Source organism: Aspergillus thermomutatus, assembly GCF_002237265.1.
Source record: "Aspergillus thermomutatus strain HMR AF 39 chromosome Unknown NODE_70, whole genome shotgun sequence".
In the NCBI taxonomy this organism is placed as follows: Eukaryota; Fungi; Ascomycota; class Eurotiomycetes; order Eurotiales; family Aspergillaceae; genus Aspergillus; species Aspergillus thermomutatus.
Window position 1 is genome coordinate 49,767 of NW_020798119.1, and position 27,026 is coordinate 76,792.

Sequence of the window (27,026 nt, forward strand, 5' to 3'; positions counted from 1 at the left end):
CTTAGCAGATATCTGTCCAGTAACTATTAAATCCCAATCGATGACAGTCGCAATATCACCGTGGGGCAGTGTCTCTCCTCGATCCGGCCTTTGCTCCAAGAATGGGGGGACCGACGACGTCACGCGAGGTGCTTTCTGATGGAAACGAGAGGAAAAATCAAATCAGCAATCCATCAACTTCCTGCAACCCTCCTGTTCCTCTCCAGACTCACTGGCCATCGATTCCATCTTCCCTTCATCTGTCCATCCATTATTCTTCATCCATTCAGTCAATACTCTACCACGCCACCCGTACCACTCTCTCGACATCCCGACATCGCCTCCTCGGTTCCCGACAACCTTACAAGTTCGCCTCCGCATCCAATTGTGGTCGATCGCATGGCTGGTGCGGGCGGGTCCTGCATTTCCGCCGGCGTGAATGATGCGCTCCAAGCCTGCTGCGTCTTCGCTGCAGAAGACGTACGATGAGTGCTATCTCTCGTGCTCCACCGCCGTATACTTTGAGGGGCAGGTTTGTCGCCCCCTCCCTTCCTATCTCGGTCGGATCTATTCGCTCAGTGTCAATTGCTATTCTTTTTTTTTTCTGTCTGAGTACTAATCCGCTCTGATATCCTAGAACAATGAAGATGAAGCCTTGAGAGCATGGCGCTCTGCTCTAGACACAATTACTTATCACAACGCCTACCGACTGTCGTCGACTTATACACCTAAGAACGAAACGGAAAAAGCGCTCCAAGAATCGATCCGCCAGCTAGAACTTCAGTGCCGAGAGCGAGTCGATCTCTTGGAAGCTCTTCGTGAAAGCAGAAAGGACGCACAAGAGAAGGACGGCCCCACCACGAACAGTGTCAGCCACAGATTCTTTAAAGGCAAATCGGCCTCCAAGGCACCTGCTTCGAACACACCCGGTTGGATCGGAGACGGGACGGTACCTCCAGTGGATTATACGGACTTATCTCGACCACCGCCGATCCCAGGACGCCCAGCACCGGTGACGCAGGCGAGCTCAGAGTCAGTCATCCAGGACAACAGCGTTGCGTCTGCGACTAGCTTACCGGCATTACGCATTCCATCGCATTCGTCGGGCAAAAACCAGTCTCGCAACTCGAGCCCCGAGAAACGGAAGACGATGCCTACCACTCTGCGCAAGTCGGACGGCCACAAGAAGCACAGCAAGACCAAGGATGTTCTTCGGCGGAAGGAATTGCGGCCAGCTGCGTCTCAGGCTGCGGGTTTAGCCTGGGGGAACATCTACCGGTCCCCCTCATCCTCAGGGAATCTAGCGAGTGAGGCTGCCATAACGTCCTCGCGGCAAAGCATCTCCAGTGACTCTGGATTTCGGAAAGATTCCGGTCAGTTTAGGTCCAACTCCGGGGATGAGCTTATACCGAAGAAAAGTGCGGCAGATGACTCGGATGGCCGGAGGCCCCGACCTGTCCGGTCTGCGCGACGGACACACAGTAACACAACACCGGTGCCGACGTCAACTCCAACTCATCACTCTCCAGCTGGTGAGGTTCGGCAGTCGTCAGGCAGTCGGAGCAGGAAGCTTACCCAGCCATCATCGGAGCCTATTGACATCCCCCGGAGTAGTCCTAGACCCTCCGTGAAACCCAAACCTGTTGCGCTCAGAGCTTCAGCTCAAGGACCACAATCGAGCAACATTGGCCTAACAAGATCTCCTGTCAGAAAAGTGAGACCCGAGGCCACATCGAGCCTTTCGGACAAGCCACAAAGCAAGGCCACATCAAGGTCTCGAATCAACTCCGCTTCGACAGGAAAGCCTGTCACCCGAACGCTAGCTGAGGATTTGAGTCCTGCCGTGAGTCAATTGGACGTATCAGACAATTCTACTCGGCGCAAACCACAGCCCGCGCATACAGTTACACCGCCCTCAAGCGATCAAGAATCGACAGGCCCGAAATCGATAGACGCAGACGAAGAACTAGAGGAAGAAGATGAAGACGAGGACTCTCTTATGGACATCATGAACAAACTACCCAAGGGCATTGACCCTAATGCGGCCCGGCAGATTCTCAATGATATTGTCGTACGAGGGGACGAAGTCCACTGGGATGACATTGCCGGACTGGACGCCGCCAAGAAAGCGCTCAAAGAAGCCGTCGTCTACCCGTTTCTTCGCCCGGATCTCTTCTCTGGGCTTCGCGAACCCGCTCGAGGGATGCTCTTATTCGGCCCACCGGGAACAGGTAAGACGATGCTCGCTCGAGCGGTAGCCACGGAGTCGAAGTCGACCTTCTTCTCTGTCTCCGCGTCGACATTGACCTCCAAATGGCACGGCGAGAGCGAGAAGCTCGTTCGGGCGCTGTTTGGGCTCGCCAAAGCATTGGCTCCATCCATCATCTTTGTCGACGAGATCGACTCGCTCCTTTCGTCGCGCTCCTCTGGAACAGAACACGAAGCCTCGCGGCGATCGAAGACGGAGTTTCTGATCCAGTGGTCGGACCTACAACGAGCAGCAGCCGGCCGTGAGCCATCCACAAAGAGGACCGGGGGAGACCCCAGTCGGGTGCTCGTCCTGGCAGCGACCAACATGCCTTGGGATATAGACGAAGCAGCTCGCCGGCGATTCGTCCGCAGACAGTACATCCCCCTGCCCGAGCACCATGTCCGCGACCAACAGCTCCGCAAGCTCCTGAGCCATCAGGTGCACGAACTGAATGACGAGGACATTGAAGTTCTCGTCCATGTCACAGAGGGTAATCCCGTCATCCACCACCCCCATTTCCTTGTCTACCCTACTTACAAGATCAATAAAAATCACAGGCTTCTCCGGCTCCGACATCACCGCCCTCGCCAAAGACGCCGCCATGGGTCCCCTCCGCAACCTCGGCGAAGCCCTCCTCCACACCCCCATGGACCAGATCCGTCCCATCCGCTTCCAAGACTTCGAAGCCAGTCTCAAATCCATTAGACCCAGCGTCAGCCGCGACGGATTACGCGAATACGAGGACTGGGCCAGTAAATTCGGCGAACGGGGCGGCTGATCTTCTCCCTCTAGCACTTCACACAACATCCGCTTTCTTCTGCAAGTCGTCGTAGGTAGATTCCAAGCAATCGGCCGGTTGCGGGGCTAGCTCATCAGTTTTCATCATCGTCACCGTCATCTTCGAGTCCATCCTACACTTTCCTCGGTCTTCGGTGTTTCCGCACAGCTTGTTTCAGCACTGTCTTACTCGGGTGGTTTACATGTCAGGTTATGGTTGGTTGGTTGGCTTGTTCGGTCGGCTGGTTCGGTTTGAAGGGGTTCTGTATAGGTACATACATAGTATTGGTGGCACCGGATGAGCTGGCGCTTTCTTGAAATGACTTTATAGTATCCCTGTTCTCCACGGTTCATCGTGGTGATCTTCATCGGTGTTATATCTCCGTGGTCTCGATGTTTAGGGGCATGGATAAGGTAGGGTCGAATATCAGTGCTCGTCGTGTTATTAAACTTTGCGATCGATATCTAGCGATACTCTGTGACCTTGTCGCCACGGGGTACTTACTTCTACTTACTAAAGGTAGATACAGTCAATCTCCCACCAACCTAGGTTCAAAGCAATCTTGGGCAAGTCATTTCAGTGGAGATATCATCTCATTGACAATAGGAAGTAATAGGCATGTAAGCGGTAGTAGGTATGGCGATAAAGACAAGTACATCACAAAGGGAAATGGTAGGCCAGAGACGGACAATACAGAATAGGATGGGCCAGGTCGAGTAATCACGGAGCTAACGAGACAATAAAAGGTGGATCTTGACGATGAGCGACGAGCACTATGGAGCCAAGAGGGAATGAGAAGCCGGCATCTCTTATGTATTCACAATGCATCAAAGTAAAGGAACATTCAACAACCCGACCGAAGAAAGAAAATGAGTAAGCAGCGAAGGATGCTAAATATGAAGGGAGAAAAACAACCGTGGTATCCCAATCAATGAACATTTCCTCACACCAGAGTTGATGGAAGAAATAAACAGTTTTCAACTGTGACTCGCTTTACAAGTCAATCAGGCTGCCACCGCCCTGAGACTGCTGCTGGTAGGGCCGCTGAGTGGCCCAAGGGTTGTTCGAGGATTGAGCGAAGCCTGTCGACTGCGGGACAAATTGCTGCTGGTTATAGAAAGGGTTGTTGCCTGTGTGAGTGGCTCGCAGACGATCCAAACCCTGACCAGCAGAGTTGACGAAGGTGCCTGGGGCGGTATGCTGGGCCGGGATTCGTAGATCGCCGACGTTGCCGAAAGTATCCTGCCCCTCGCCGGTGGATAGAAGAGCATTGAGACGGGCGTGGTGAGGATTGCTCATTTGTGGAAGTGTGCTCTTGGGAGGTGCTGGGGCCTGGAAATTGGCAATAGGGTTAATAGAGGAAGAAGTAAACTGATTGGTTGCTCTTTCTTCCGCGAGCGTGTTGAGGGATGGAGATCCCGTCGACGTCTGGGGCCGAGTCTGAAATTGAGTGCGGGCAGCAAACGGATTGTTGGACCCGGTAGGCATGGGTTGCAAGGCATTCGCTGTCGGGCCACCGCTCTGGGCCCATGGGTTGTTGCTACCGGCCGGCGAAATATTCTCCTGTGCTTGCTGTTGCTGCTGGTACTGCTGCTGCTGGGAGTATATGTCGGTGCCATACGGATTGTTCGTGGTATTAAAAGCCGTTTGCTGAGGCTGGAGTGTTGCCTGTGGCTGCAAGAAGTTGTTCTGAAGCTGGCCGTATGGATTCTGATCGAATGAAGTTGGCTGGTTTTGGAATCCATTAGTGTATCCGTTGGGCATTCCAGTGACCTGGTTCTGAAATCCGGTTGGTTGTGCATATTGGTTGTTCAAGTAACCGGTAGACAGAGGCTGTTGGGCGTTAATGGGGTTGCCGAACCAGTCGACGGCGCCTTGTTGCTGGTATCCCTGGTTATACCCAGTGGGCTGGGCTTGGGCCTGGGCCACAGGAGTATCGTCAAAAAGCGATTGGGCATTGCTTTCTTCCAGCTCCCGCTTCCGCAGTTCCTCTTCTTCTTTGCTCAGCTTGATCGCCTTGGCCAGATCCTCATCATCTTCTCCCATCATGGATTGCCTTTCCCGTCGTCTCCGCTCTTCCTCGGCTTCTGCCTTGCTCGCCTCGATAGCCAGGCGATACTCTATATCATCATCATCGGCCGGTCGGCGACGCTCCCGTCGGTCAGATCGGCGTGAAGGCTCTGGCCCATGGCTCTGGTATTCGTCCAGTCCATTCACCCGAGATTTCCAGAGCTTGCGGTCGGATCGTTCACTGCGCAAACGGTCCTCATCAAGGATGAGAGTGGTAAGTTCCTTGGCCGCAACACGAACTGTATGAGTAAGGGGGTTGCCATCGTTAGCATAGGGTTGCCTGGTCGCGCAAACACTCATCAAAGTACCACCTACCATTTTGGCCAACATCCCTCCCGTCCTCATCCACGTACTGAAACTCGCGCAGCGTCTTGATTATGTAGACATTCTTTCGGGCCCACGTAACAACCAACTCGGATCCTTCATGAAGGCAATAATCTAATACCTTCAGCGACTTGAGAACATGGCGCCAATTTTTGCCTTTGTCGTTTAGTCGCTTATCGAGCATGTCCATGATCTCGTAGAAATCTGTCGGACTAGTCGTATCCGTCAGCCTGAATCCGGGTTATCCTGAAAGAAAAACGGAATCGTACCTGCTGAAGGTCATGGCAGCAATCTCTGCCATTTCGGTGCCTGTCGGGCCCCAAGGGTCGTTGCTCGTCGCTGAATTAGGTCAGTACGAGTAGCTTAAATGGAAAAGTACAGGCATGTCGCGACGAAGTGAGCGATAGCAATCTTATGGTCGCCCCTCCAGGCCTAACGGAGGAAAAGAGGCGAAAAGAGGAAAAGCAAGAAAGGGGAGTAAACAAACAAGACATACCATTTCGAACTTTGACTTGTACTGAAGAGTAACCCTTAGTTACGTTCTTCACGCTGCGGACAACTTTCGACATCTTGAACGGTAACTATGTATGAGAGGGAGGTTGGTTTCCAGATATTCAACACTGGCGCAGTCTCGATTCTTGCGGGGAAACGAGGCGCCGAGATCGCGAATCGTTCGCCTTTCTGTAGGTCCGGGGGATTGGAATGATTTGATGTCGGATGATGGAAGAATAAGACGATATTGGAAGTGTCTTGGAACGTGACCAAGTAGTTGTTCTTGGATAGCTCGTAGAGAGAGTTGGCGTGGTCGTCGTCTCCTTAGTCCTTATCGCACGGCCCAAGCTAGACAGGCGCTGGTGTATGTAAGCCGCGTGCGGGATTTCAGTCAATGCGCCGCTATGATTCTGGCAGGCGGAGAGTCGGCGCTGGATAACGAAGGTAAAGGGTCAAGAAGCAGGAAGCGATCGGGTGATAGAGGAAGTTTGTCTGAGGATATATTATTTGACCCCCAGCGTCTCCGGACTGAAGCAGAGAGAAATAGACGATGAACGTGGAGGAAGCGTGAAGAGGAGAGAGGGGAGCCGGGCGGGTCAGCAATTTTGGCCCTTTTGGGTCGGTTCCGGCAAGATTCTTATGACGAATTGGGCGGCGGTGGCAGTGGCCTCAGTACGAGCACTCTACGCACAGCAGGATACAGCACTTTTCGAGAATGTCAATGAGACGAACTGGGTGCTTGTGATTTGAGTTCTGAAAAGTGTCAACGGAATAACCATTCTTGGGTCAAAGAAAGGGTGTGTTTTTATCCGTACCTTGTGAGGCTTTGGGTTTCAAGACATATATGTACTCTCAATCGCACAACAGCAACAATAGGAGAACCAGAATGGAGGCAATGGATTGATTGACGAATTCAAACCCTGCAGCAAAGTCGAGAGGAAAGGCGAAGGACCCAAAGAAGCAAAGAGTCTTGGGTAGAAGAGGTCAAGCACTACTGGTATATCAGTTTTGAAGGCAGCAGCACGGAAGTGCGGAGTAAGAAGAAGTTGGCAGTGGCCAGACAGACTAATTAATATAGATAATTGCTAGTTATATAAAGGCAGTGAGAGTGACCTTGATTACTACCTAGATATCTCCCTATCTACTTGGTTCTCTCAACTCTCTGGGTTCATGTTATTATACGGCCATATCCAAGCAGTGGCTGGTCAATATCATCCGTTACCAACTTACTCCATATATTCAAGATCACCAAAGCACACCCTGCTATCATTTGCTCACACTAACTGTACTATTAGTTACACAATTCATCGTCCCAGCATGGATACCCAAATTCCTCATGGGCAGTTACCCAGCCACACCGCATATCCCGTAGACAATGGAAGATCACTCCCGTCAACTCCGAGACTGTCATACTTCTCGTGGCAAAGCGGCCGCGTACGACTTGGACTTGGCATCATCAACCAGTCGATGAAGAACCATGAGCCATAACTGATGCAGCATTTCTACCTTGGTTCAAAAAAATTCTCGATGCAGCCGTTCTGTTTACTCTGCTTATGTAGTATAGTAGATTTTTGTCTAGGTGTGGCGGTGCATCACATCGTCCATGATTGTGAAATGAAAGCGAAGATGCCCAAAACCTCCATCTACGTCATCATAGGCCGAGTCAGTTTAGTTCCTGGATTCTGGAACACTTCCTGAAACTTACGATGCTGGAAACCTCGGCATATTTCTATGGTAGATCTGTCACATATCTAAAGTAATCTTGAAGTTGAGGCGGAAGCGAAGAGATAACAGAGGCCGAAGAACAAATAAGTCGGCTTGACTTCAAAACAACAAGCACTGACATGCTTGAAAACATGACGAAAACCCCGATCAATTGTATCTACCGATGCATCATATCCGTCAGTCATCTCACTTTTGAATAACCCTAAAAACACATCTCCTTCTACGGCTGCTCCATGCTCAAATATTTGGCCTCGGCACCCTTGATGCACTGAATGTTGGCGCCCAGCTTGTTCAGCGTCTCGACGTACTCATCATACGGATCCGAGTCAAAGACAATGCCACCACCCGCTTGCAAATAGGCAACTCCATCCTTGACAAGCATCGTTCGGAGTGCGATGCACGTGTCCATCGCACCAGGCACCAGGTTCGCCCCGTCCGCACTCGAGCTATCGAATCCGAAGTAGCCCACCGCGCCCGCGTAGACCCCCCGCTTCTCGCCTTCAAGCTCAGCGATCAACTGCATCGCTCGAACCTTGGGGGCACCGGACACAGTCCCCGCAGGGAAGATGGATCGGAACGCATCGAAGCGCGTCTTGTCCGGACGGAGAATGCCCGACACTTGCGACACAAGATGCTGGACATGCGAGAATTTCTCCACCACCATCAGTCGGTCGACCTGAGTTGTCGTAGGATCACAAACCCGGTTGACATCGTTGCGCGCCAAATCAACCAGCATGACGTGCTCGGCACGGTCCTTCAGACTACCCCTCAACTCGGCGGCCAGAGCATCGTCCTCCTCGGGAGACTTGCCGCGTTTTACCGTTCCCGCAATGGGGTGGGTGATGATCCTGCCTTTTTCCTCCTTTGCGAGGAGCTCCGGACTGGCTCCGACAAGCTGGAATTCTGCGCAGTCGATGTAGAAAAGATAAGGTGATGGGTTGACAGTGCGCAAATGACGGAAGAGGTTGAAAGGATGCAAGGAAGTGGGACGCGACAGACGCTGCGACGGCACGGTTTGAAAGATGTCTCCCTTGGAGATATGTTCTTTGAGTTTGGTCACATGCCGCTCATACCCTTCCCGACCGATGTTCGATGTATATTCTTGGTTCGGAATGATCGGGCCCTGAGGTGGGAGGGGACACTCTGGCCTCAGCAACAAGTCGATGGTCTGCTGGAGCGTCTCTTGACCTTTACGGTATTCCGCTTCAAGTTCTGAATCAGTGCTCGGAATAGGAATGTATGTTACGACCTTGATGACCTGGAAGAAATGGTCGAAGGCGACAATAGTGTTGAACATCATAAAAAGCGACTCGGGAATTCCCAGCACGTCCTTGAGTGGCCGAGCTGTCTTGGGCTCGAAGTATCGAACACAGTCGTACCCCACATATCCGATGGCTCCTCCGGTGAGCGGTGGGAGTATCAACCCGGGGACTGCCGCAACACGGAACTGCGAGAGCTCTTTTTCAAGGATGGGGAGAGGATCGCACTCGGGGCCATGGCCGGGACCTGTCTTGAGAACTTTGTAGGGGTCTGTAGGAACACGACGAAGACTTGTCAGCGAAAAGGCCTACACTCTTTGGAGGTCTCAGGGAAATAACCCCGTACCTGCGCCGACGAAACTATATCTTCCGATTGTCTCAGTAGTAGCAGCACTCTCATAGAGAAATGATAATTTCGATCTACTCGTCGATCAAACAACCCAGTCAGCGCTCTCCGTCCGCTATACCAAAACCGCCAGACAGTCCGCGACTCACTTTTCAGCAATCTTCAGGTAAGCCAATGTGGGCGTCAAAAGATCGGCAGGTATACTCGCAGTCAACGGGAGTAGATTTGGAGGGTATTTTGCAGTTTTCGAGTTGTTGATCACATCTCTGGCTGTCTCAAGGGACGGCACAATCGTGGTCTGAGTCACCGGAGAGTCGTTAGCAATTGGGACCGATAGGGATCGCAAATAGGCAGCAAAAAACCAAGTTCAAGAAAGCTAGTCTGAACAGTATGTACTCACTGAGGGCGCCATCCTCTCGGAGATAATTCTGATGGGCTTGCGTGTCGAAAGGAAAAAGCTCTGTGCGGGGAGATGAAAGGGCAGCCGATGGGGAAAATATGCGCACGGAGTTAATCACTGTTCCGCCGATAGTAGTGGATGAGTAGTATGAAGTATGCCAGCAACAGCACTTTTCAACAGCTGATACAAATTAGAGGCTTTAAGAGGTCATAAAAGATGCGCCGAAACCTTTCAAAGGGTGAATAGGTCTATCTCTGCTTAAATAAGTCTCAAAGTCCGGTCAGTCGAAAAGGGCGTGCTTGAGTAATCTAGCCTTGACGCACAGTGACAAAGTTTAAGTAGTCATAGGTAACTAGCGCTACTGACGATTCAGATACTGACCGTCTATTTTCTTACTGCACTTTCCATAATCAACCATATCTGTGATTTTCACCCCTACTGCAAACTCCTTTTGTCTCCGATGAAGCTCAACTACATCTGAGTTTATTCAAGTTCGATTTTTGGCAATACCCGTCAAGTCTGCCTTCGCGCCGCACAGCATCTCAAGCATCGTAAGCTGACCTTTCTGTCCAGATCAGCGGACTTGATTCAGGGTATCAATCGGCTTCCCCTTGCGTTTTCGTACGAGAGATCTAGCAATTGGATTGGACCAACGGCAAATACGTATTCCCTTATGTACGTCTAGAACCACAGTACATGCATACAAACAACGAATCATAATGCCATGGAGACATCACACCCAATTCCCGATATCCACGCGTGTGATCCGTACTTGATAGCGAATCACAATCACACCCTTAGTCCCAAGCTTGCGGGAGAGTTCCCTTCCCGTCTCCTAGAGACTGCGGAAGGGATGACGCCGTTTTCGGACCGCCTAGCAAGATTGGCTCTCTTATCGAAAAATGTGCACTTGTCAGATGAGCAAAATACCATTCTGAGCCACTGCCTCGACAGCATTGAATCCATCCTCGATCCACGCCAAGGGCTGACCCAAGAAATTGCCAAATGCCGTCCCAAAAGTGTCCGCACGGAATGCGCGAAAGTCGTTATTCCTGATGTTCCAAGCATTCGTCATGATAGCACCGATGTTGGAATTTCCAGCACAAAACTGGCATCTATCAAGGAGCTGACAACCATCCTCAGTGAAGTTACTGAACTCGGTGACGAGTTCAAGAAACGCCGAGAAGAGTCGCTTCAAATTTATGATCTTTGTAATCGGGAAATTCGAAGGATGACACGGGCGGTATCTGTATTAGAACATGACGTGCATGAATTGTGAGCAGTATCTGACTTGAAAGTCTTGTCGTGCGCCCCGAATTGACTATTCTGACTCCCCTGCAGGCAGACGGAACTCTGGGAAGAGACGGCGGAGCGTGAAGGGCTTCAAGGTACAGTTAGTGGGTTGGTCGGCTGGGTTGAAGCTTGGCAGGAACAGCATGATCAGGTGACCGCGTCCAGGTCGCAGAAGAGTGGGCGGAGGCAATGGATACGACGTAAGAGCGAAAAAAGCAACGAGGAGACCAACGGGGCACTTCTCGAAGGTATACGCGCTTGGACGCGCGGATGGAGAGATGTCGAAGAAGCATATCGCATGCGAGAAAGAGAACGCAGGTTGAGGATGGAAGGTAGACAAAGACAGCAGCTCGCAGACATCCAAGAACACGGCACTTGTGGGACCCTCTGAGATCGAAGTTCGCGAAGACAAATTTACCTGCGTCGAAGAAGGGGGAAAAAAAATAAAAAATAAAAAATAAACCGCGACCGGACAGTGCGCCAATCACCCTAATATAGCCACATAATCCGAAAGAAAACGCTGAGCCACCATGCACCATGTAGTTCATGCTATCAGGGTATAAGTGTAGTATAGATGATACACAATGGGTGAAATAGATACTCGTAGATTGTCGCCAGCGGTCAAGCTTGAAATCATGGTAGCCAGACTTGGTTATGCAGCGAACTGCGGAGGTATCTTAGATCTTCAAAAGGGTCGTTGAAAAAGTGGGCGTACCAGTGGGAGGCCACCTATCCTCACTGATTGCCGGAGGTGGTAGCAAGCTCATCAACCTGCGATCGTCACAATTGGACACTGAAGATATGCTATCATGAGCTTATTTTCGGGTTGAAAAGTCTTGCGGACGTCGAGCCACGAAGTCTCTCCGCACGTTGACAATGGACGGTCGATTCAACGTTGTAGATTGATCAGTGCCAACTGTTTTGGCATCTTGAGTATGTGGTTCAGCAATTGACAAGAGATAAGAGGCATACCTGTTTTGCGAAGCCGAATGCAAGCTTTTTACCATCGGTATCCCACGAAAGGGAACGATCTGGCAGCGACTCCACGCTCCCGTTTTGTCCATTGACAGCATGATCGGCTTCTCCTTCTGTCTTTGCTTTATCGGAGCCGGGTACGACCCAAGTAGCCATGGCGGTACCTCCTCTCTCTGCATTCCAGATAAACAATCTGTCGCGACTGGCAGCAGCAACGGCGTAACCATCAGGTGAGAAACAGGCGGCCAGTGCTGGCATTGAGTGTCCGAGGACCAGGCGATGAATGCAGATAAACCGTTTGGCTTCTAGGTCAATTTGCCAGATCTTGACTGTATCGTCGGTGGATGCGGAGGCAAGGACGACAGAATGGCCAAGCTGGGTCTTTTCAGACGTCTCAGGATGAGGACGCATCTCAATGGACGTGATATCTCCTTGGTGCGCGTCGTCGAGGTGCATATCATGCGTTGGCACCCAGAACGCGGCAGTATCAGAAGATGCAGCCACTGCCACAGGCGAGGAGCCCGCATTGGTACAGCGAACGAAGGACCAGACTCTGTCTGATTCACGCGATGAGAAAGTCTTGGCAATACGAATGCTGGAGTCCACATCGCACTGGTAAACTACGCCATGGCCGCTGGCATAGGCCTGTTTGCGCCCGAGCCAGCTAAGGTCATAGATTGAACCATCAACCACTTGAGGTGAAGGAAACTCATCAGGTCGCAATGAGTCATCCCAAACTGCAAGCTCGGAAATCTTGCTATCCGATGCCACCACAATCAAATGAGAGCTATTGTCGGCCCAATGAAGTCCAGTAATCATGCGTGGTACTTCTGGAAGGAGATCAACAGCGTTTCCAGCCACATCGTACATGGTGATGGAGCCTCTCATGTCGTTGTAGGTGGCTACAGCAAACTTGTGGCCTTTGGGGTGCCACGCAACGGCCGAGACGCAATTGCCATCCCCTCTGCTTTCGACCAACTTCTCCTGCACCGGACCGGAAGAGGTAGATTGTAACCTCCACAAGCTGCAGAACGTATCCCCAGCCGCAATGACAGTGGTGGGATCATTGGGCCGCCACAACGTGCGTGTCACGTGGTCATCTCCAGCCACATCCAGAATGGTGGTGTTCGGGCTGAGGTCAGCGGCCTTGGCGGGAGTGATCTGGACGCCCACGCTGTGGCCCGTTGTCAGTGTGAAGGTTGGCGCCGCGGCTGCTTCCTGCTCCTGCAGGTCTGGTCGTACATCCATGTTCACGTCACCATCCCCATCCACGTTTATCTCGGCGGGCGATGGCGACGCTGCGACAGTCAGTTTTTTTTCTGTTCCCACGCCATTAGTGTCTACATCCATAGGAACTTCATCCCCGTTGACTTCTCCGCGATCGCTTTTCCGAGCTTTTTTGACAGTAGCGGGCGGTACTTGGGGGCCGCCAGCCTCGGCCATCAGGTGACCATTACTCACGCCGCCTTCTCGCGCGGCTTTGCTTGTAGACGAGACAGGCGCTTGGTCAGTGCCAGTACCCGCCTCTTCTGGACCAGCTTGACTTTTTTGCGTTTCTAGCTCTAGCGACACCGGTCCGAAGAAATATTTTGAAGGTGTGAATGGTGTTGGATTCCCATCCTGTAAGCAAGATTAGATATCTTCGACATTAAATCTTGAGGAAGACCAAAAGATTTACAAAGGCGGAATGTTTTCAAGAGTAGAAACATACCTTGTCAATTGACTGTTCGAGTTCGTAATATTGAAGACCCTTTTGAACTAGAGATACCAGTGCGTGCGTTCGGATGTAGGGAGCAAACGGCAAGCTCTGCGGATCATGGTTCCATGCGCGCTGCAGCGTCACTGCAGCTTCACCATGGCCTGGATACGAAGTTAGATCAAGATATCTGGATACGGATTCACCTTTGCGAGATATCTGGTTTTATAGGCGAGAGAGCGAAGACTAAAAGCTGCGAACACCAACCTGATTCTTGAAGATACCTAATGCGTGTTAGCGACCTGGTAATGGGAGAAATACACCGTCATGGTAGGATTCCGTGGCGGTTGAGAACGAAAATTGAAGGTCGGCAAGGGTAATCAGCACATACCTCCATATTAGGTAATTGACGTGATGTGATGTGAGGTCGGGATGTGCCATTGTTACATGCAAAGCAACTAGATGCAGAATCCACTTGCATGCCAGGACTGAGAGATCCGGAACAAAAAGGTCCTCAACTGGAGAAGAAGGAGAAGATCAAAAGATGTCGCGGTAATAATATGGGAGAATGGGGCTAAAGAGATTCAAGATCCGAAGGATTGACTGGGTGGGCCAGTAAAACAAAAAGAAGGTTCCTTAGGTTCCTTCGCGGATTTTCCTACCCTGGCGAACTTAAGGTGGGAGACGCGGAGTCCTTTTTTTTGGGGAGGTAAGAAAGGAGGCTCGATTGGGACAGATGCAGCCAAGACTGTGACAAGAGAATAATAGTAAGGAAGAAGATGAAAGCAGAAGAAGATGTAGGGAAATATGAATGAGTTTCAGCCAACAAAAGTAATGAGGAAGGGGCTCGTGAATGAAGATGTAGGTAAGGAACCAATAAACTAATAATAAGTAATAGATACCAGATATTCCTCCTCAACTGGTAGAGAAGCTAATGCGAGTGGTGGCAATGAGCAGAGATGTAGGTAAGTATAAATGGTACTGTACCTGCAGAAGAAAGATTACTTCTTCTCTTGAAGGAAAGTAGGAAGTAATAATGATGAATGAAAATAATAATGAATAATAACGGGAGTCATGAGACGGAACAGAATTGACAGCAACGTGTGGCTCAAGGATTGCAGACCCGCTAGTAGCAAACTGCAGAGGTTGGGACCGCGCACCGTGGAGGAACTTTCGTCGAAAAAGAAGTTGGATCCAGAGTCCAGATTGTTGCTGACTTTCCACCAAGACAAAAATTGCAAACTGCAAAAGGGCAAACGTCTTTTAAAGAAGAGGAAGAGGAAGAGGAAGAACGGGTAGACTAGACGCTGGTAGTGGTGGGTTACAGGTATTTGCCTACCTAGGCGGCTCTGAGTCTGGGGGCTTGCTGTTTCAACTTCCAGCCAGACTGCGAGTGGTAAGGTCACTGATTAGGCTAACCCATCCAGTTAACGACAAGATATCCAGAGTTCGAAGTCAAAAGTCAAGAATTCAAAAGGCATGGAGACATGATGGGCTTGTCTCTCGTTGTGGCGTCTAGCCCACAATTCCACCACCTGGCTTAGGCTAGGACTAGACTAGCGCATAGCGTGCAGTCGGAAAACCCACCGGCCCCTTGGGACTTTACGCTTCTGGGTATCTAGCTAAGGTAACTAGGTAAACTTCTGACGGCCAAATGATCGTCTAGGGCGTCTTTTCTTCTTTCTCTTTTGGTTGGTTGTCCATTGGGGTCTAGGGTCAGCGCCTCCAGCCTAAACCTTTTCTTCATCTCGATACGGATATCTAGGTAAGGTTCACCACCCGCAATATATCTCCTTCGCTATTGCTGCTTGTGCTGGATCTTATGTTGATATATGCTACGGTGTACTCCGTGCTGCAAGTCATATATGTCGGGTGCCTTTCCAGAGGTGCCCAGTTGACGCTTTGGAAGACTCCCTCTGGAACTTGATAAAGAACCACCTCAACAGTACTCGTCCTGAGAAAAGAGGGCTAGCTGCGAACGGGAATCGATGAGCTGGTCATTCGACAAGAAGTAAACTGACTTGAGATTTCGTTCCCGAAATATATCTCTACGATCGCAAAGGACATCATGTATTAACCGGCAAAGGTGGATGGTGCAATTGGAATCATGGACAGCATCCATGTTGCTCCATCCACTGGTCCCTGAGAATTCGATGAAAAACTTGGCGAAGACTCGACAATTGAGAATATCGGCAGACACTTTCACTGCATGCAATTTGAAATGAGCCGAATACTTGCGTGGGTTTGTATCCTCATTGTGCGGGTAAGACGAGCATCCCTTGTGTACTGCGTAGAGTGACAGGATTATGAACACCTTGCAGACCAGACACCACCTACTATTTCCTATCCACTCCTTGTCATAAAATTCTAGATTTCACAATTATCTGTTATCAAATGTAACTGTCCACCAATTCTCAGAGTCATCAAATAGATAGCAGTCAGGTTTACTCAAGCTAAATCCACCTTTTTTTGTCCAATCATTAAACCCGATCCAAAGAAGCTCGATCTTCGAGTCCGACGCCCACTTGTCCGATCGACCGCCTCTCTGTAGTTGCCTACGGTACAACATCTCCTACATCTCTAAATCACTCGGGCTCTCGTCAACAGCCTGCGGTCTGCGCTCTGGATGAGCAGCCGTGAGAGCTCTCCTCTTCAAGATGCCTCACCGAATTAACATTCCTCCTGCGACCCGTACTTGTCTCGTCAGCCTCATCACGCTCTCTTTGCTGTACAACATCGCCCGATGGCGACAAATTGACACGACGGGGAAAACACCCACAGCGACACCTATTGCTCCCTACTTGACCCTTGTCCCATCGCAATTCTTCTTTTACCCGTGGACCCTACTCACGGCCACATTCGTGGAGCAGAATATCTTTACAGTACTTCTCAACGCCGCTACTCTGTTCTATGGCGGGAAATACCTGGAGCGTGCTTGGGGTTCCAGAGAGTTCGCGAAATTTATCGTCATTATCGCAGTGATTCCCAACGTGGTGGTAGCCCTGGTATACCTACTATGCGCCGCCATCGGGGCTAGTTCAGTGAGCGGGTACGAGATCTTCTCCTGGCACGACTGCACAAACGCTTGCGCTCTATCTGCTGACTCCCCATCTCCAAGCCTAACGCAAATATGTGGTGGTATATCGATTCAGTCGTCCTTCCTCGTGGCCTTCAAACAACTGGTTCCCGAGCATACGGTCACGATCTTCAAGGGCTTGGTCAAGATGCGCGTGAAACATTTTCCTGCACTGTTTCTGTTGCTCAATACAATTAGCGGGTTGATTTTCGGAACCCAAGTCGCAGCGCTCCTCGCATGGCTAGGCCTGTTGACCAGCTGGTCCTACCTGCGATTCTACAAGCGGCAGCCAGATCTCACGGGCACGTCGACAGACGGACAAGGGATCAAGGGTGATGCAAGCGAGACTTTCGCATTCGCTTGCCTCTTTCCGGACGTCATGCAGCCGCCAATTGCATTTGTTTCTGATCAGATTTATTCGCTCCTCGTGGCGTTAAAAATTTGCACGCCATTCTCGGAGGAAGACATTGCATCCGGGAACCAACAAGTCCTTGCGAGAGGTGAGGCCGGCCTGCCCAGTCTGCTCAGCAACCAAAGAGGTGGAGGAATCCGTGGGACGGGAAAACGTGAAGAGGCCGAACGAAGACGGGCGCTGGCACTCAAAGCTCTGGACCAGAGACTCCAAGCCGCCGCCGCAGGAAGAACTCAATCCCAGTCGTCTACATTGGACCAGGCCGGACCCAGCCAAGCTCACCCTGCGACGCCAGCTGTCCCGACGGGACAGAGTATGCTGGGGGAAACAAGCTACACGCCCGATCATGCGTGAACCAAACATTTTGTCGTTTTGCGTGACTCTCTGGAGTTTCCAATCTCCCATGTGATGTTGAAAAATCAGATTCGGGAGAAGTGAGCTTTCATACTTCTCAACCATCTGCACCATCACAAGCGCTTGGCATGTGCAATTTCCCCTATGTAGTGAAACCAGATTTTTACGGAGGGGACTAATATGCTTTCTCCGGAGCTGGCGGGTTCTCCCGTACTAATGTTCTTATTTATGTTGTCACTTCTTGTGATGAACCTGCTCAGTCGATATGATGTATATGGCGTGGGCGCAACGAGCCTGAGACAAGTTGATACGCAAACCGAGGTAATTTACGAGCATGAGTCGTGAGATTTCTCTCATCTTCAAATCGAGTCATCCGTATATCCAAATATTCCCAAGCATTCTCAAGATAATCTTGTAAGAAGAGTTTTCCCAGAACTACATGATCGAAAATAAAAGAAAGGCTATGTTACAATTGATCATGCCGATGTCGGTTTCCCACAATCAGAACCCATCTCAAAAACAGAGCTATGTACCCAGAGACCTCGAAATGCGAAGAAAAAAACATTCTCCAAAACAAACACCCAAAGAACCATATCTTACAACTGCCTCAGTTTCTCCACCTCGCCTCTCGCCTCCTGTAACATCCGCTCTTGGTCCTTCTTCGCCTGCCGGATACCACTCACCCGCGCGCGGTCCTTATCCGACTGCTGACGCATCTTCTCCAGCTTCTTCAGCTCGGCCTCCTCCTCCGCAGTCGCCTCCAGCTCCTCCGCCCCCGTCATTATCTTGACCTTATTCCAGATCTCCTTGTAATCGAGGTTCTTAAGGTCAACGACGGCCGTCTTCTCTGTCTCCGATGGCGCAGGGGCGTACTTGTCCTGAACCTGGGAGGCGTTCAGCGCCGCGGCTTTGCTGGCTTGCTCGGCGAAGTATATCGTTAACGCGGCGGGTCCTTCTTGCTCTTCGGTTTGCTTCACGGTCATCCGGACCCCGGGGTTATAGTACTTTAGTCGGGGCAGGCAGTTGCGCCAGAAATGTCGTGCGCCTTGGTGGCCGCCGTAGATCTTGCGGGCGTATGTGAGGTGCAGTCGGGTGATGGCTGGGAATTCTCCGGTTGCTTTTGAGGCAGCTGGGAGGATTGCAGCGCCAGTTCCAACGCGGACGTTGAGGATCTGTACGATCGAATTGAATTAGCGAATGATTTATTCGGCCCCAGGAAGGTGGGTTTGTTATATGGAAGGGAACGCAGCTGAGGCTACAATTGCAACCAGCTCGCGATACGAAGGACCCCAAAATGAATGTATATAGGAGAATGTAGCGGTTCATACCCTCTAGAAATTCTAGGTCAGCAAAATGGTTCAATGAGCAGAAACAGCGAAGTGGCCGGTCCACGTACAGTCTTCAACTTCCGCATCCGCTTGAACAGATTCACCATCTTGAGAGTTGTGGGAGCGCACAAGGACCGGATCCTTGTGACAGGTGAGATTAGATAGAGATATTAACAATACCAAAGAGAAAGTAACAATCAATCCTCAACTACTACTCCGTACCAGCGGGGACTGAAGGGAGTTCTGACTCGAAGCTTGACTTCAATTTCTGGAAGCATGGCGGAAAGAAAACGCTCCGGTATACGCTCACGTGACTTTCATAGATAAGCCTATAGTGTTTTTAACTTCATACAAGAATTGATGCTGTCTTGTCAAGCATGGGCAGTCAATGACTCTTAGCTTGAAGAAGTTTACCACTTGTAGATTCTCAATTGACTCATGTCAGTTCATGCTTGCTCCTTGCTATCCTCAAGGCGTCTTTGCTTTGGACTCAGCCTTGTTCACAGGGAAGTTATGCCAGTGACTCAACACAGAAACCCCAGCTTTTCCAAGACTATTCGTCCATTGCATTGCCATTTTTCGGATAAGCTGCACAAGAACATCTATTTGATCTATACTACTGTACAACTGTTATCTGTACAGCTAGCATCCATTTGATCTGATGTTCTGACCTCCCGGCTCCACCTAAAGCAGACAAATGGCACGTGCACGATAAATACAACTACTGTCACCGCCATTACATACGCCGTTTTGACTCACAAATGGCCCGCGAGAATTTCGTTCGATAGAGCCAAACCCCGCGGTGGATAAATAGTGATTGACCTCCACAACCACGCCTCAGGGCTCTCCCATTTTCTGTTTGCACCACAGCAGACTTCAATATTGAGAGCCATGGCAGCCGCTGCTGCATCCGCTGCTGCGCTCGATCCGGGCAACAGCACCAAGAATACTCTTAAGCTCGAAAACGTTCGTACAATCTATTACCCCTCCCCCTCACTGAGCATTTCCGTGTGCATTTAAAGCTAATTGTTTCTTGTCGATCTAGACCGAGAAGAGAGACACTCTTATCGCCATCGAGAAGAAATACCAGGCACAATGGAAAGAGAAGAAAGTGTTCGAGGTCGATGCCCCGTCTCTCTCAGAGGTTCCTGCCAGCACCATGTCGGGCGCAGAGCTTCGTGAAAAGTACCCTAAGTTCTTCGGAACCATGGCATATCCCTACATGAACGGTACTCTTCACGCTGGTCACAGTTTCACGGCTAGTAAAATCGAATTCATGACCGGCGTTGCCCGCATGGAGGGTAAGAGGGCTCTTTTCCCTCTCGGATTCCACTGCACGGGTATGCCTATCAAGGCCTGCGCGGACAAGCTTGCCGACGAAGTCGAGAAGTTCGGCAAGAACTTCGAAGGCTACAACGAAGGGAGCGAGGAGCAGGACCCCACTGCAGTTGCAGCCCCTACACAGGAAGTCAAGGCTGAGCAAGAGAAGTTCTCCGGAAAGAAAAGTAAGGCCGCTGCGAAGACCGTGAAGATGAAGTATCAGTTTCAGATTATGTTGGCCATCGGCATGCCTCTTGAGGAGATTCATAAGTTCGCCGACGCTGACCATTGGCTTCACCACTTCCCACCCCTTGCCATTCGTGACCTCGAGAGCCTCGGTGCTAGAATGGATTGGCGCAGAGAGTTCGTCACGACCGACGCTAATCCTTACTACGACACTTTCGTCCGCTGGCAGATGAACCGCCTCCACGAGCTCGGCAAGATTCAGTACGGCAACCGCTACACTATCTATTCGCCGAAAGATGGCCAGCCTTGCATGGACCATGACCGCACCGAGGGTGAGGGTATCGGTCCGCAAGAATACACCGCGATGAAGTTGCAAGTGAAGGAGTGGGCCCCAGAAATCGCTGAGCTGGTCAAGGGAAAGATTGAGGACGATGCCAAGGTTTACTTCGTGCCTGCCACTCTGCGTCCAGAGACAATGTACGGACAGACTTGCTGCTTCCTCGGTCCCAAGATCAAGTACGGAATTTTCAGGGTCAAGGAGAAGGAATACTACGTCGTGACCAAGAGAGCGGCCTGGAACATGGCCTTCCAGGGAATTTTCTTCGACAACGAACACTTCCCAAAGACGCAAGACCAGCTGCCACTCGTCCTGGAAGCGCCTGGTTCCGCCTTCGTGGGTACCCTCGTCAACGCCCCACTGTCGTTCCACACCGAGGGTGTGCGCATTCTGCCTATGGAGGGTGTCTCTGCCACCAAGGGTACCGGCGTCGTTACCTCAGTCCCCTCGGACAGCCCCGACGACTATGCTACTTTGCTCGATCTTGCCAAGAAACCCGAATACTATGGCATCAAGAAGGAATGGGCCGAGCTGGAGATCTTCCCTCTCATCGAGACCCCGACATACGGTAACCTCACCGCCCCTGCGCTTGTCAAGCAGCTCAAGATCAACTCTCCCAAAGATGTCAACCAACTTGCACAGGCCAAGGAGCTGGCGTACGGTGAAGCGTACTACAAGGGCACTATGTTGGTCGGTGAATTCAAGGGCGAGCCAGTGAGCGCCGCCAAAGAGAAAATCCGCAAGTCCCTCTACGACAGCGGCGACGCCTTCCCCTTTGCTGATCCTATGGGTAAGGTTGTCAGCAGAAGTGGAGATGACTGTGTCGTTGCCTACCTTGGTCAGTGGTTCTTGAACTACGGAGAGAATGACGCGGAGTGGCAGCAGGAAACCTTGAATTATGTCGTCAACAACCTCAACACGTACCTGCCTGAGACCAGGCACGGTTTCGAGAAGAACCTAACCTGGCTGAATCGATGGGCCTGTGCTAGAACCTACGGTCTGGGATCCAAGCTCCCATGGGACCCTAAATTCCTCGTTGAGAGTTTGAGTGATAGTACCATCTACATGGCTTACTATACCATTGCTCACTACCTGCATAGCGACCGCTATGGTAACACGCCCGGTCTGCTGAACCTCAAGCCGGAGCAGATGATTGATGAGGTCTGGGACTATATCTTCACGAGACGTGAGCTTAGCGACGAGCTCATCGCAAAAAGCGGTATCAGCAAGGATGCTCTGCTTAAGATGCGTAGAGAGTTCGAGTACTGGTACCCTCTGGATGTGAATGTTTCCGGCAAGGACCTCATTCAGAACCATCTGACCTTCTTCCTTTACATTCACATCGCGCTTTTCCCACGCGAATATTGGCCTCGCGGCGTCCGTACAAACGGACACTTACTCCTCAACGGAGACAAGATGAGCAAGAGCACGGGCAACTTCCTTACACTTAGGGATGCTGTCGACAAGTTCGGTGCTGACGCCTCTCGTATTGCATTCGCCGATGCTGGTGATGGAATCGAAGACGCCAACTTCGACGAGAATGTCGCAAACAGCAATATTCTCAGACTTTTCACGCTCAAGGAATGGATTGAGGAGACTATCAAGGACAGTTCCCTGCGCACAGGTCCCGCATACTCGTTCTGGGACAAGCTGTTCGATAATGAGATGAACAGCCTGGTTCGCGAGGCCATCAAGCACTACCAAAGGTGAGTTTCTGATTATCCTCTATATTGCACTTTCAATGGCTAAACTCATCTCAGTACCGATTTCAAGCTCGCCCTGAAATCCGCTCTCTTCGACTTGACCAATGCTCGTGACGTCTACCGTGAGGCCGCAGTCTCGGCTGGTGTCGGAATGCACCGTGACATGGTCCTGCGCTATGTTGAGCTCCAGGCTCTGATGATCGCTCCCATTGCCCCTCACTGGGCTGAATACATCTGGCTCGAGGTTCTGAAGAAGGTTCGTATATCTGAGAATCAGATGACCTAAGGTATCTTGACTAATCTGGTACCTCTTAGCCCGAGACAATCCACTATGCTCGCTTCCCCGAGGTCCCAGAGCCATCCGTTGAGCTTTCGGCTGCCCTGAACTATGTTCGTTCCACCTCTTCTAGCATCACATCGGCTGAGGCTGGATTCGTTAAGAAGCTTTCCAAGGGCAAGGCGATCTTCTTCGACCCTCGCAAGCCCAAGAAGCTTACCATCTACGCCGCGAAGAAGTACCCTGCCTGGCAGGAGAAGTACATCGACCTTGTCCGGGAAGCATTCGATGCTGTCAGTCTCTCTATCGACGACAAGGAGCTGAACGCCAAGGTTGGCAAGCTGGGTGAGATGAAGAAGGCTATGCCTTTCGTCCAGACCCTGAAGAGCCGCTTGATCAAGGCCAAGGAGGCTCCTGAGAACGTTTTCTCGCGGAAGCTTCCCTTCGATGAATTTGCTGTTTTGAAGGAGATGCTTGGTAACCTGAAGCGGACGACTGGTTGCAAGGAGATCGAGGTCATTGCTGTTGACGAAGGTGGCAAGAGTGGTGAGGTGCTGGGCACTGGTGAGAAGAGAGAAGGTCTGTCGGCTGAAAATGCGGTTCCTGGTCAGCCCACCTTCGGCTTTACCAATATCGCTGAGTAGACATGGGTGCAATATCCTTCTACTGTTATATTTGCCTCCGTTTAGATATAGGCCGAGCTTCTATACGCGGTTTCACGATCAAATACAATTATTGATGATTTCTTCTGCGAGTTTCATATCATTCCATTCTTTATAGAGCGATAAAATTTAGACCATCAACCCGTCAGAGACAAGGAAAGAACGAAGGCTACAAAAGCAGTACCAGCAAGTCTCCCAACGAATGATTTACTGGAATGACATATAGGCCCTAATCTGAATCTAGGTAGTCTATATACATCGAGTTTTAGTATATCGAGTATCGTACAGAATGGAGAGCAATAAATTTTGACGATGCCCTCTATGCCCATGAACACCAATCGCTATGCTATACTATACAAAACCGCCAAGCTGGCTTCATATCGTTCATAAAGCCAGGACACAGATTGAACACATACCCTACCTACTATCAGGATTGCTGCGCTCGTCTTTTTAGACCAACGTTCTGTCGTCCCCGGGAAGGACTCTTGCGCTTATCAGCAGCGCGCTTCTCGGCGATGAAATTCCAACATTCGATCGGAGGCCGCGATCCGATGTGCTGTCCGTTAGGACTGAAGACCTCAACTCGAGGCACGGAACTCGAGGACTCCGATTCCTCCGACTTTGAACTGGCTCGAATCTGCACGGTGAGTTCCACCCATCCACAACCTTCAATCAGGATGTCTGTCGACATCACTTTGTACGGGAGTCGAGGTACTGGTATACCATGGTCTTCTACTGCCTTGGCGATGGAGGTCGGCAGGTGCGAGCGAGTCACGTCCCATTTCAACTCGAAAAGTCCGGCAGACGAAATCGAAGCAGTAGCTTCGTCTCTCATAATCTGCTCGCCGGGATAAGGGCGCTGTCCTGCCTGCATCTCCACGGCCTTCTCTGTTCTGGTAACGTGGGCTTCGATGGGAACGAAACAAGCCGCCATCAGGATATGGTCCGGGTTTTCAGCAGTTATTCGGACGAGACCTCCTCCGAGAAGCAGCGATTGCCCGGGTTTAATCGTGTGGCGCTCAGGCTTCTGCCGTTTCGTCATGGTGAGATCGCGTTTGTGCTCATCACGAACGTGGTTCTCCAGTTGACCGCGGTCGAGCCCAGGCAGGTCGATCATTTCACCTTTACCGTGGCCGAAGGGGATGCGGATCGGCGAGACAGTGGTACCTGGCACGGACGAGACGACGGGGAGGACAGGGTAGAGATCTTCTCGAGGCGCAGGCGGCAGTAGGCTGTCGGAACCCAATGAGACATCTTTGAATTGGTTGATATCTGACTCTGCCGCCCGGCGTTCAACCAGTTCTGCAATCTTCTCCAGGTTCCTAGAATCCTTCGGAAAACAGGCTTCGATGAAACTGCTTTTCCCGACATTGGCCTTGCCAACTACCCAAATACCTCCTCCGTGCTCTCTGATATCCTCCTTCACCTGTTTAGTCCACCAGCCTCGGTGAGCACTAATCATATGTACATTGCCCAACCGGTATTGTTCCGTGGACAGTTTCAAGGCGTCTCGGAGAACCGATCGCATGTACTCCATCTTTGAGTCAACTTGTTCCTTAGTCGCCGCTAACAGATCGGCGCGTGTTATGACAAAGGATATCGTTGGTAACTTCCTCCCTCCTCGGTACTTCTCCGTCGAGGCTCTTCGGTTTCGTGAGCGTGGTTCTTGAATAGACAAGGCATCGTAAATATTGTCGACAAGGGACATGGGGAAATCTGCAGCGTCAATGACGTGGTAAATACGGTTATCCCTGTGAGGCGACTCTTTCAAATATTCTTGGATCGAATAAATGGTAGGCGTAGGTACGGAAACAGCTTTATTGTGGTGAATTAAGTCGTGACATCTGTCGCACACCTGCGCAGGCGCTCTCGATTTCTCCAAAAAATGGCTGGCAGTTGTCGCCGCTTCCTCGAGCATCGCTCCATCTGTAATAAAAAAAAGTTCATCAGTGCCGCCTCGGTCAATCGACGGAAATCCCAACTTACGCTTAGCTTTTGGAGTTGCTACTTCGGAATCGACCAGCTTCAGTATTGTACTCGCTGCTTTCTCCGCTTCACTCCGCAAATCAGACTCTTCCTCTGCACCTCCAGGCTTGTCTTTTGCCTCTTGCTGGGACTCTGATAGGAGCTTCCGAACATGTTTCCTAGTCTTGCCATAGTACCCAGGCTCGTTCGGCTCGACGGTTTGCGCATAGGCACCACATCCTGGGCAACAGACGGGCAGTACATCTTCGACAGATTTAGAGGACTCCGCACATGACTGAGTAGTGGTTGATAGATTGCGTAACTGGCTTCTGCTCAAAAGCTGGCTCGGTTGACGGTTGCGAAATAGCTCCGCATGCGCGAAAAGACTTCGCGGCGGTGATCGTAGAGAAAGGCGTAGAGTCTGCGTTAGTCGCCGTGATGATATCTGACGCAATCCAATAGCTCTGGAGTATGTGCACTTTAGACAGTGCGACATTATGGTGATGATAATTGTCTAAATGTTGCAGAAATTCAGGAGAGGCTCTTCGTATGCGATAGATAGCTTAGCGTCGGCGGCCGCCCAGCTCCCCGAAAAAAAAGTTTATTGTGGCAAACAGATTGTTCAGAAGTACGTAGAGCTACAAGCGCAGGTATAGCACTAAAACTATGATAAGAAGAGAATTACGATATGGTATCCCATAAATAATGTATTCTCATGTTCGGCGAAGACTACAAACATTTCAAAAGCAAACACGCTTGCGAATCCCTGCTCGTAATATAAACATGATAATTCGAAGAAACAGCCGCAGTCGAACTTTGTAAAATCAAGCCTTTGCTTTTCCTTTGCCCTTCGGATCGTCAATTTGATCGGTTTGTTCGTCTTCAGAATCACTCATGAAGTCGTCGTCGTCATCGAATCCAATAAACTTCCTGGCTGGCGCTGACTTGATAGCCGAGTCTGACGGCATGGGTGCATCCCCCGCGTCTTGTTCCTCATCGCTGTCTTCCTCTGAGCCGCTCGGAGTCTCCTGTCCACTACCCTCACTAGCACTAGCACTCGTGCTAGATCCGCCCAGGATCGTGTCGCGTAAGTTATCCGTCCAAGCTCCGTCCCTCATTGCTGCCAACACAGCCTCCCTGGCCTTTTCGTTCATTTCCTCTTTGTCTTCCATCCACTGTCCATCAATCTTATTCTTTCCGCCACCGTTCTTCAATTCCTCCTGGCGCTTTTCCGCTGCCTCCACAACAGCCTGCCATCGGCGCCGACGCTCTTCCTTTTCTTTTCGGTCCATCTCCGGTTTGACTGCGAGGTATTCAGCCAGAGCCTTGGCTTCGTTGACCGTGCGAATACGGCGACCGTCAAGGTTGCGACTGGAGCCATTGTCGTCCCCCTGATTGCGCTTCCGCTTGCTCGACATACGTCCACCGGCCGCACGGAGCTGGGAACCAAATCCACCCTTGCCTCCGCGCAAGGGAACAGTCAGGCGGAGGGGGAGGAGATTCGACGTTGTTGCAACTTCGCCATTGGAGGCGGCAAAGAGAGAAAGCAAACGTTCGCATGATGGAACAAGCTGTTTGTTACCCGTTGTGGTCAAGACAAGAGACTGAAGCGGTATCGACGACGGCAAGTACGCGGAGACTCTATCGGTAAGATCAGAGATTGTGGACGTGGATGGGAGAGAAAATGAGACTGTCGAAGGTAGGGAAAGTCCCGGGAAGGATGAAAGCAGCACGTTCACTGTTTGTGCTGCCATACTGGTCGTTGGATATCTGACTGCCACTGAAATTAGTGTGTTCGAATATTTTGTGCGGCTAGTC

General features: G+C 50.9%; 10 protein-coding genes across 10 annotated transcripts; 4 read left to right on the top strand and 6 right to left on the bottom strand.

Annotated features, from left to right (window-relative positions):
• Positions 1-418: 418 nt before the first annotated feature.
• On the top strand, positions 419-3,008 carry CDV56_105764 (putative AAA family ATPase; the record flags this gene model as incomplete). The annotated part of the gene is made up of 3 exons (XM_026759383.1): positions 419-511; positions 617-2,720; positions 2,788-3,008. The coding sequence occupies 3 exons, from the start codon at positions 419-421 to the stop codon at positions 3,006-3,008; spliced, it is 2,418 nt and encodes an 805-aa protein (XP_026615292.1).
• A 993-nt stretch (positions 3,009-4,001) lies between these two features.
• CDV56_106015 (epsin) lies at positions 4,002-5,971 on the bottom strand (the record flags this gene model as incomplete). Its single annotated transcript, XM_026759634.1, has 4 exons — positions 4,002-5,317; positions 5,394-5,614; positions 5,672-5,741; positions 5,899-5,971. The coding sequence occupies 4 exons, from the start codon at positions 5,969-5,971 to the stop codon at positions 4,002-4,004; spliced, it is 1,680 nt and encodes a 559-aa protein (XP_026615293.1).
• A 1,868-nt stretch (positions 5,972-7,839) lies between these two features.
• trpE (anthranilate synthase TRP2) lies at positions 7,840-9,636 on the bottom strand (the record flags this gene model as incomplete). The annotated part of the gene is made up of 4 exons (XM_026759883.1): positions 7,840-9,149; positions 9,225-9,298; positions 9,374-9,522; positions 9,625-9,636. 4 exons carry the CDS (start codon positions 9,634-9,636, stop codon positions 7,840-7,842), a joined length of 1,545 nt encoding a protein of 514 aa, XP_026615294.1.
• A 712-nt stretch (positions 9,637-10,348) lies between these two features.
• CDV56_106422 (uncharacterized protein) lies at positions 10,349-11,121 on the top strand (the record flags this gene model as incomplete). The annotated part of the gene is made up of 3 exons (XM_026760041.1): positions 10,349-10,899; positions 10,966-11,012; positions 11,069-11,121. The coding sequence occupies 3 exons, from the start codon at positions 10,349-10,351 to the stop codon at positions 11,119-11,121; spliced, it is 651 nt and encodes a 216-aa protein (XP_026615295.1).
• A 531-nt stretch (positions 11,122-11,652) lies between these two features.
• On the bottom strand, positions 11,653-14,029 carry CDV56_106508 (WD40 repeat domain-containing protein; the record flags this gene model as incomplete). The annotated part of the gene is made up of 5 exons (XM_026760127.1): positions 11,653-11,688; positions 11,890-13,512; positions 13,604-13,752; positions 13,856-13,872; positions 13,980-14,029. 5 exons carry the CDS (start codon positions 14,027-14,029, stop codon positions 11,653-11,655), a joined length of 1,875 nt encoding a protein of 624 aa, XP_026615296.1.
• Positions 14,030-16,245: 2,216 nt separating this feature from the next.
• On the top strand, positions 16,246-17,430 carry CDV56_106778 (rhomboid family protein; the record flags this gene model as incomplete). Its single annotated transcript, XM_026760397.1, has 1 exon — positions 16,246-17,430. One exon carries the CDS (start codon positions 16,246-16,248, stop codon positions 17,428-17,430), a length of 1,185 nt encoding a protein of 394 aa, XP_026615297.1.
• A 596-nt stretch (positions 17,431-18,026) lies between these two features.
• Positions 18,027-18,865, bottom strand: CDV56_106872 (mitochondrial 54S ribosomal protein mL61; the record flags this gene model as incomplete). Its single annotated transcript, XM_026760491.1, has 2 exons — positions 18,027-18,602; positions 18,827-18,865. The coding sequence occupies 2 exons, from the start codon at positions 18,863-18,865 to the stop codon at positions 18,027-18,029; spliced, it is 615 nt and encodes a 204-aa protein (XP_026615298.1).
• A 784-nt stretch (positions 18,866-19,649) lies between these two features.
• On the top strand, positions 19,650-23,225 carry LEU6 (leucine--tRNA ligase CDC60; the record flags this gene model as incomplete). Its single annotated transcript, XM_026760580.1, has 4 exons — positions 19,650-19,724; positions 19,804-22,307; positions 22,362-22,560; positions 22,620-23,225. The coding sequence occupies 4 exons, from the start codon at positions 19,650-19,652 to the stop codon at positions 23,223-23,225; spliced, it is 3,384 nt and encodes a 1,127-aa protein (XP_026615299.1).
• A 445-nt stretch (positions 23,226-23,670) lies between these two features.
• On the bottom strand, positions 23,671-25,704 carry CDV56_107148 (uncharacterized protein; the record flags this gene model as incomplete). Its single annotated transcript, XM_026760767.1, has 2 exons — positions 23,671-25,169; positions 25,230-25,704. 2 exons carry the CDS (start codon positions 25,702-25,704, stop codon positions 23,671-23,673), a joined length of 1,974 nt encoding a protein of 657 aa, XP_026615300.1.
• Positions 25,705-26,032: 328 nt separating this feature from the next.
• CDV56_107265 (telomere maintenance SDE2 family protein) lies at positions 26,033-26,962 on the bottom strand (the record flags this gene model as incomplete). The annotated part of the gene is made up of 1 exon (XM_026760884.1): positions 26,033-26,962. One exon carries the CDS (start codon positions 26,960-26,962, stop codon positions 26,033-26,035), a length of 930 nt encoding a protein of 309 aa, XP_026615301.1.
• Positions 26,963-27,026: the final 64 nt, after the last annotated feature.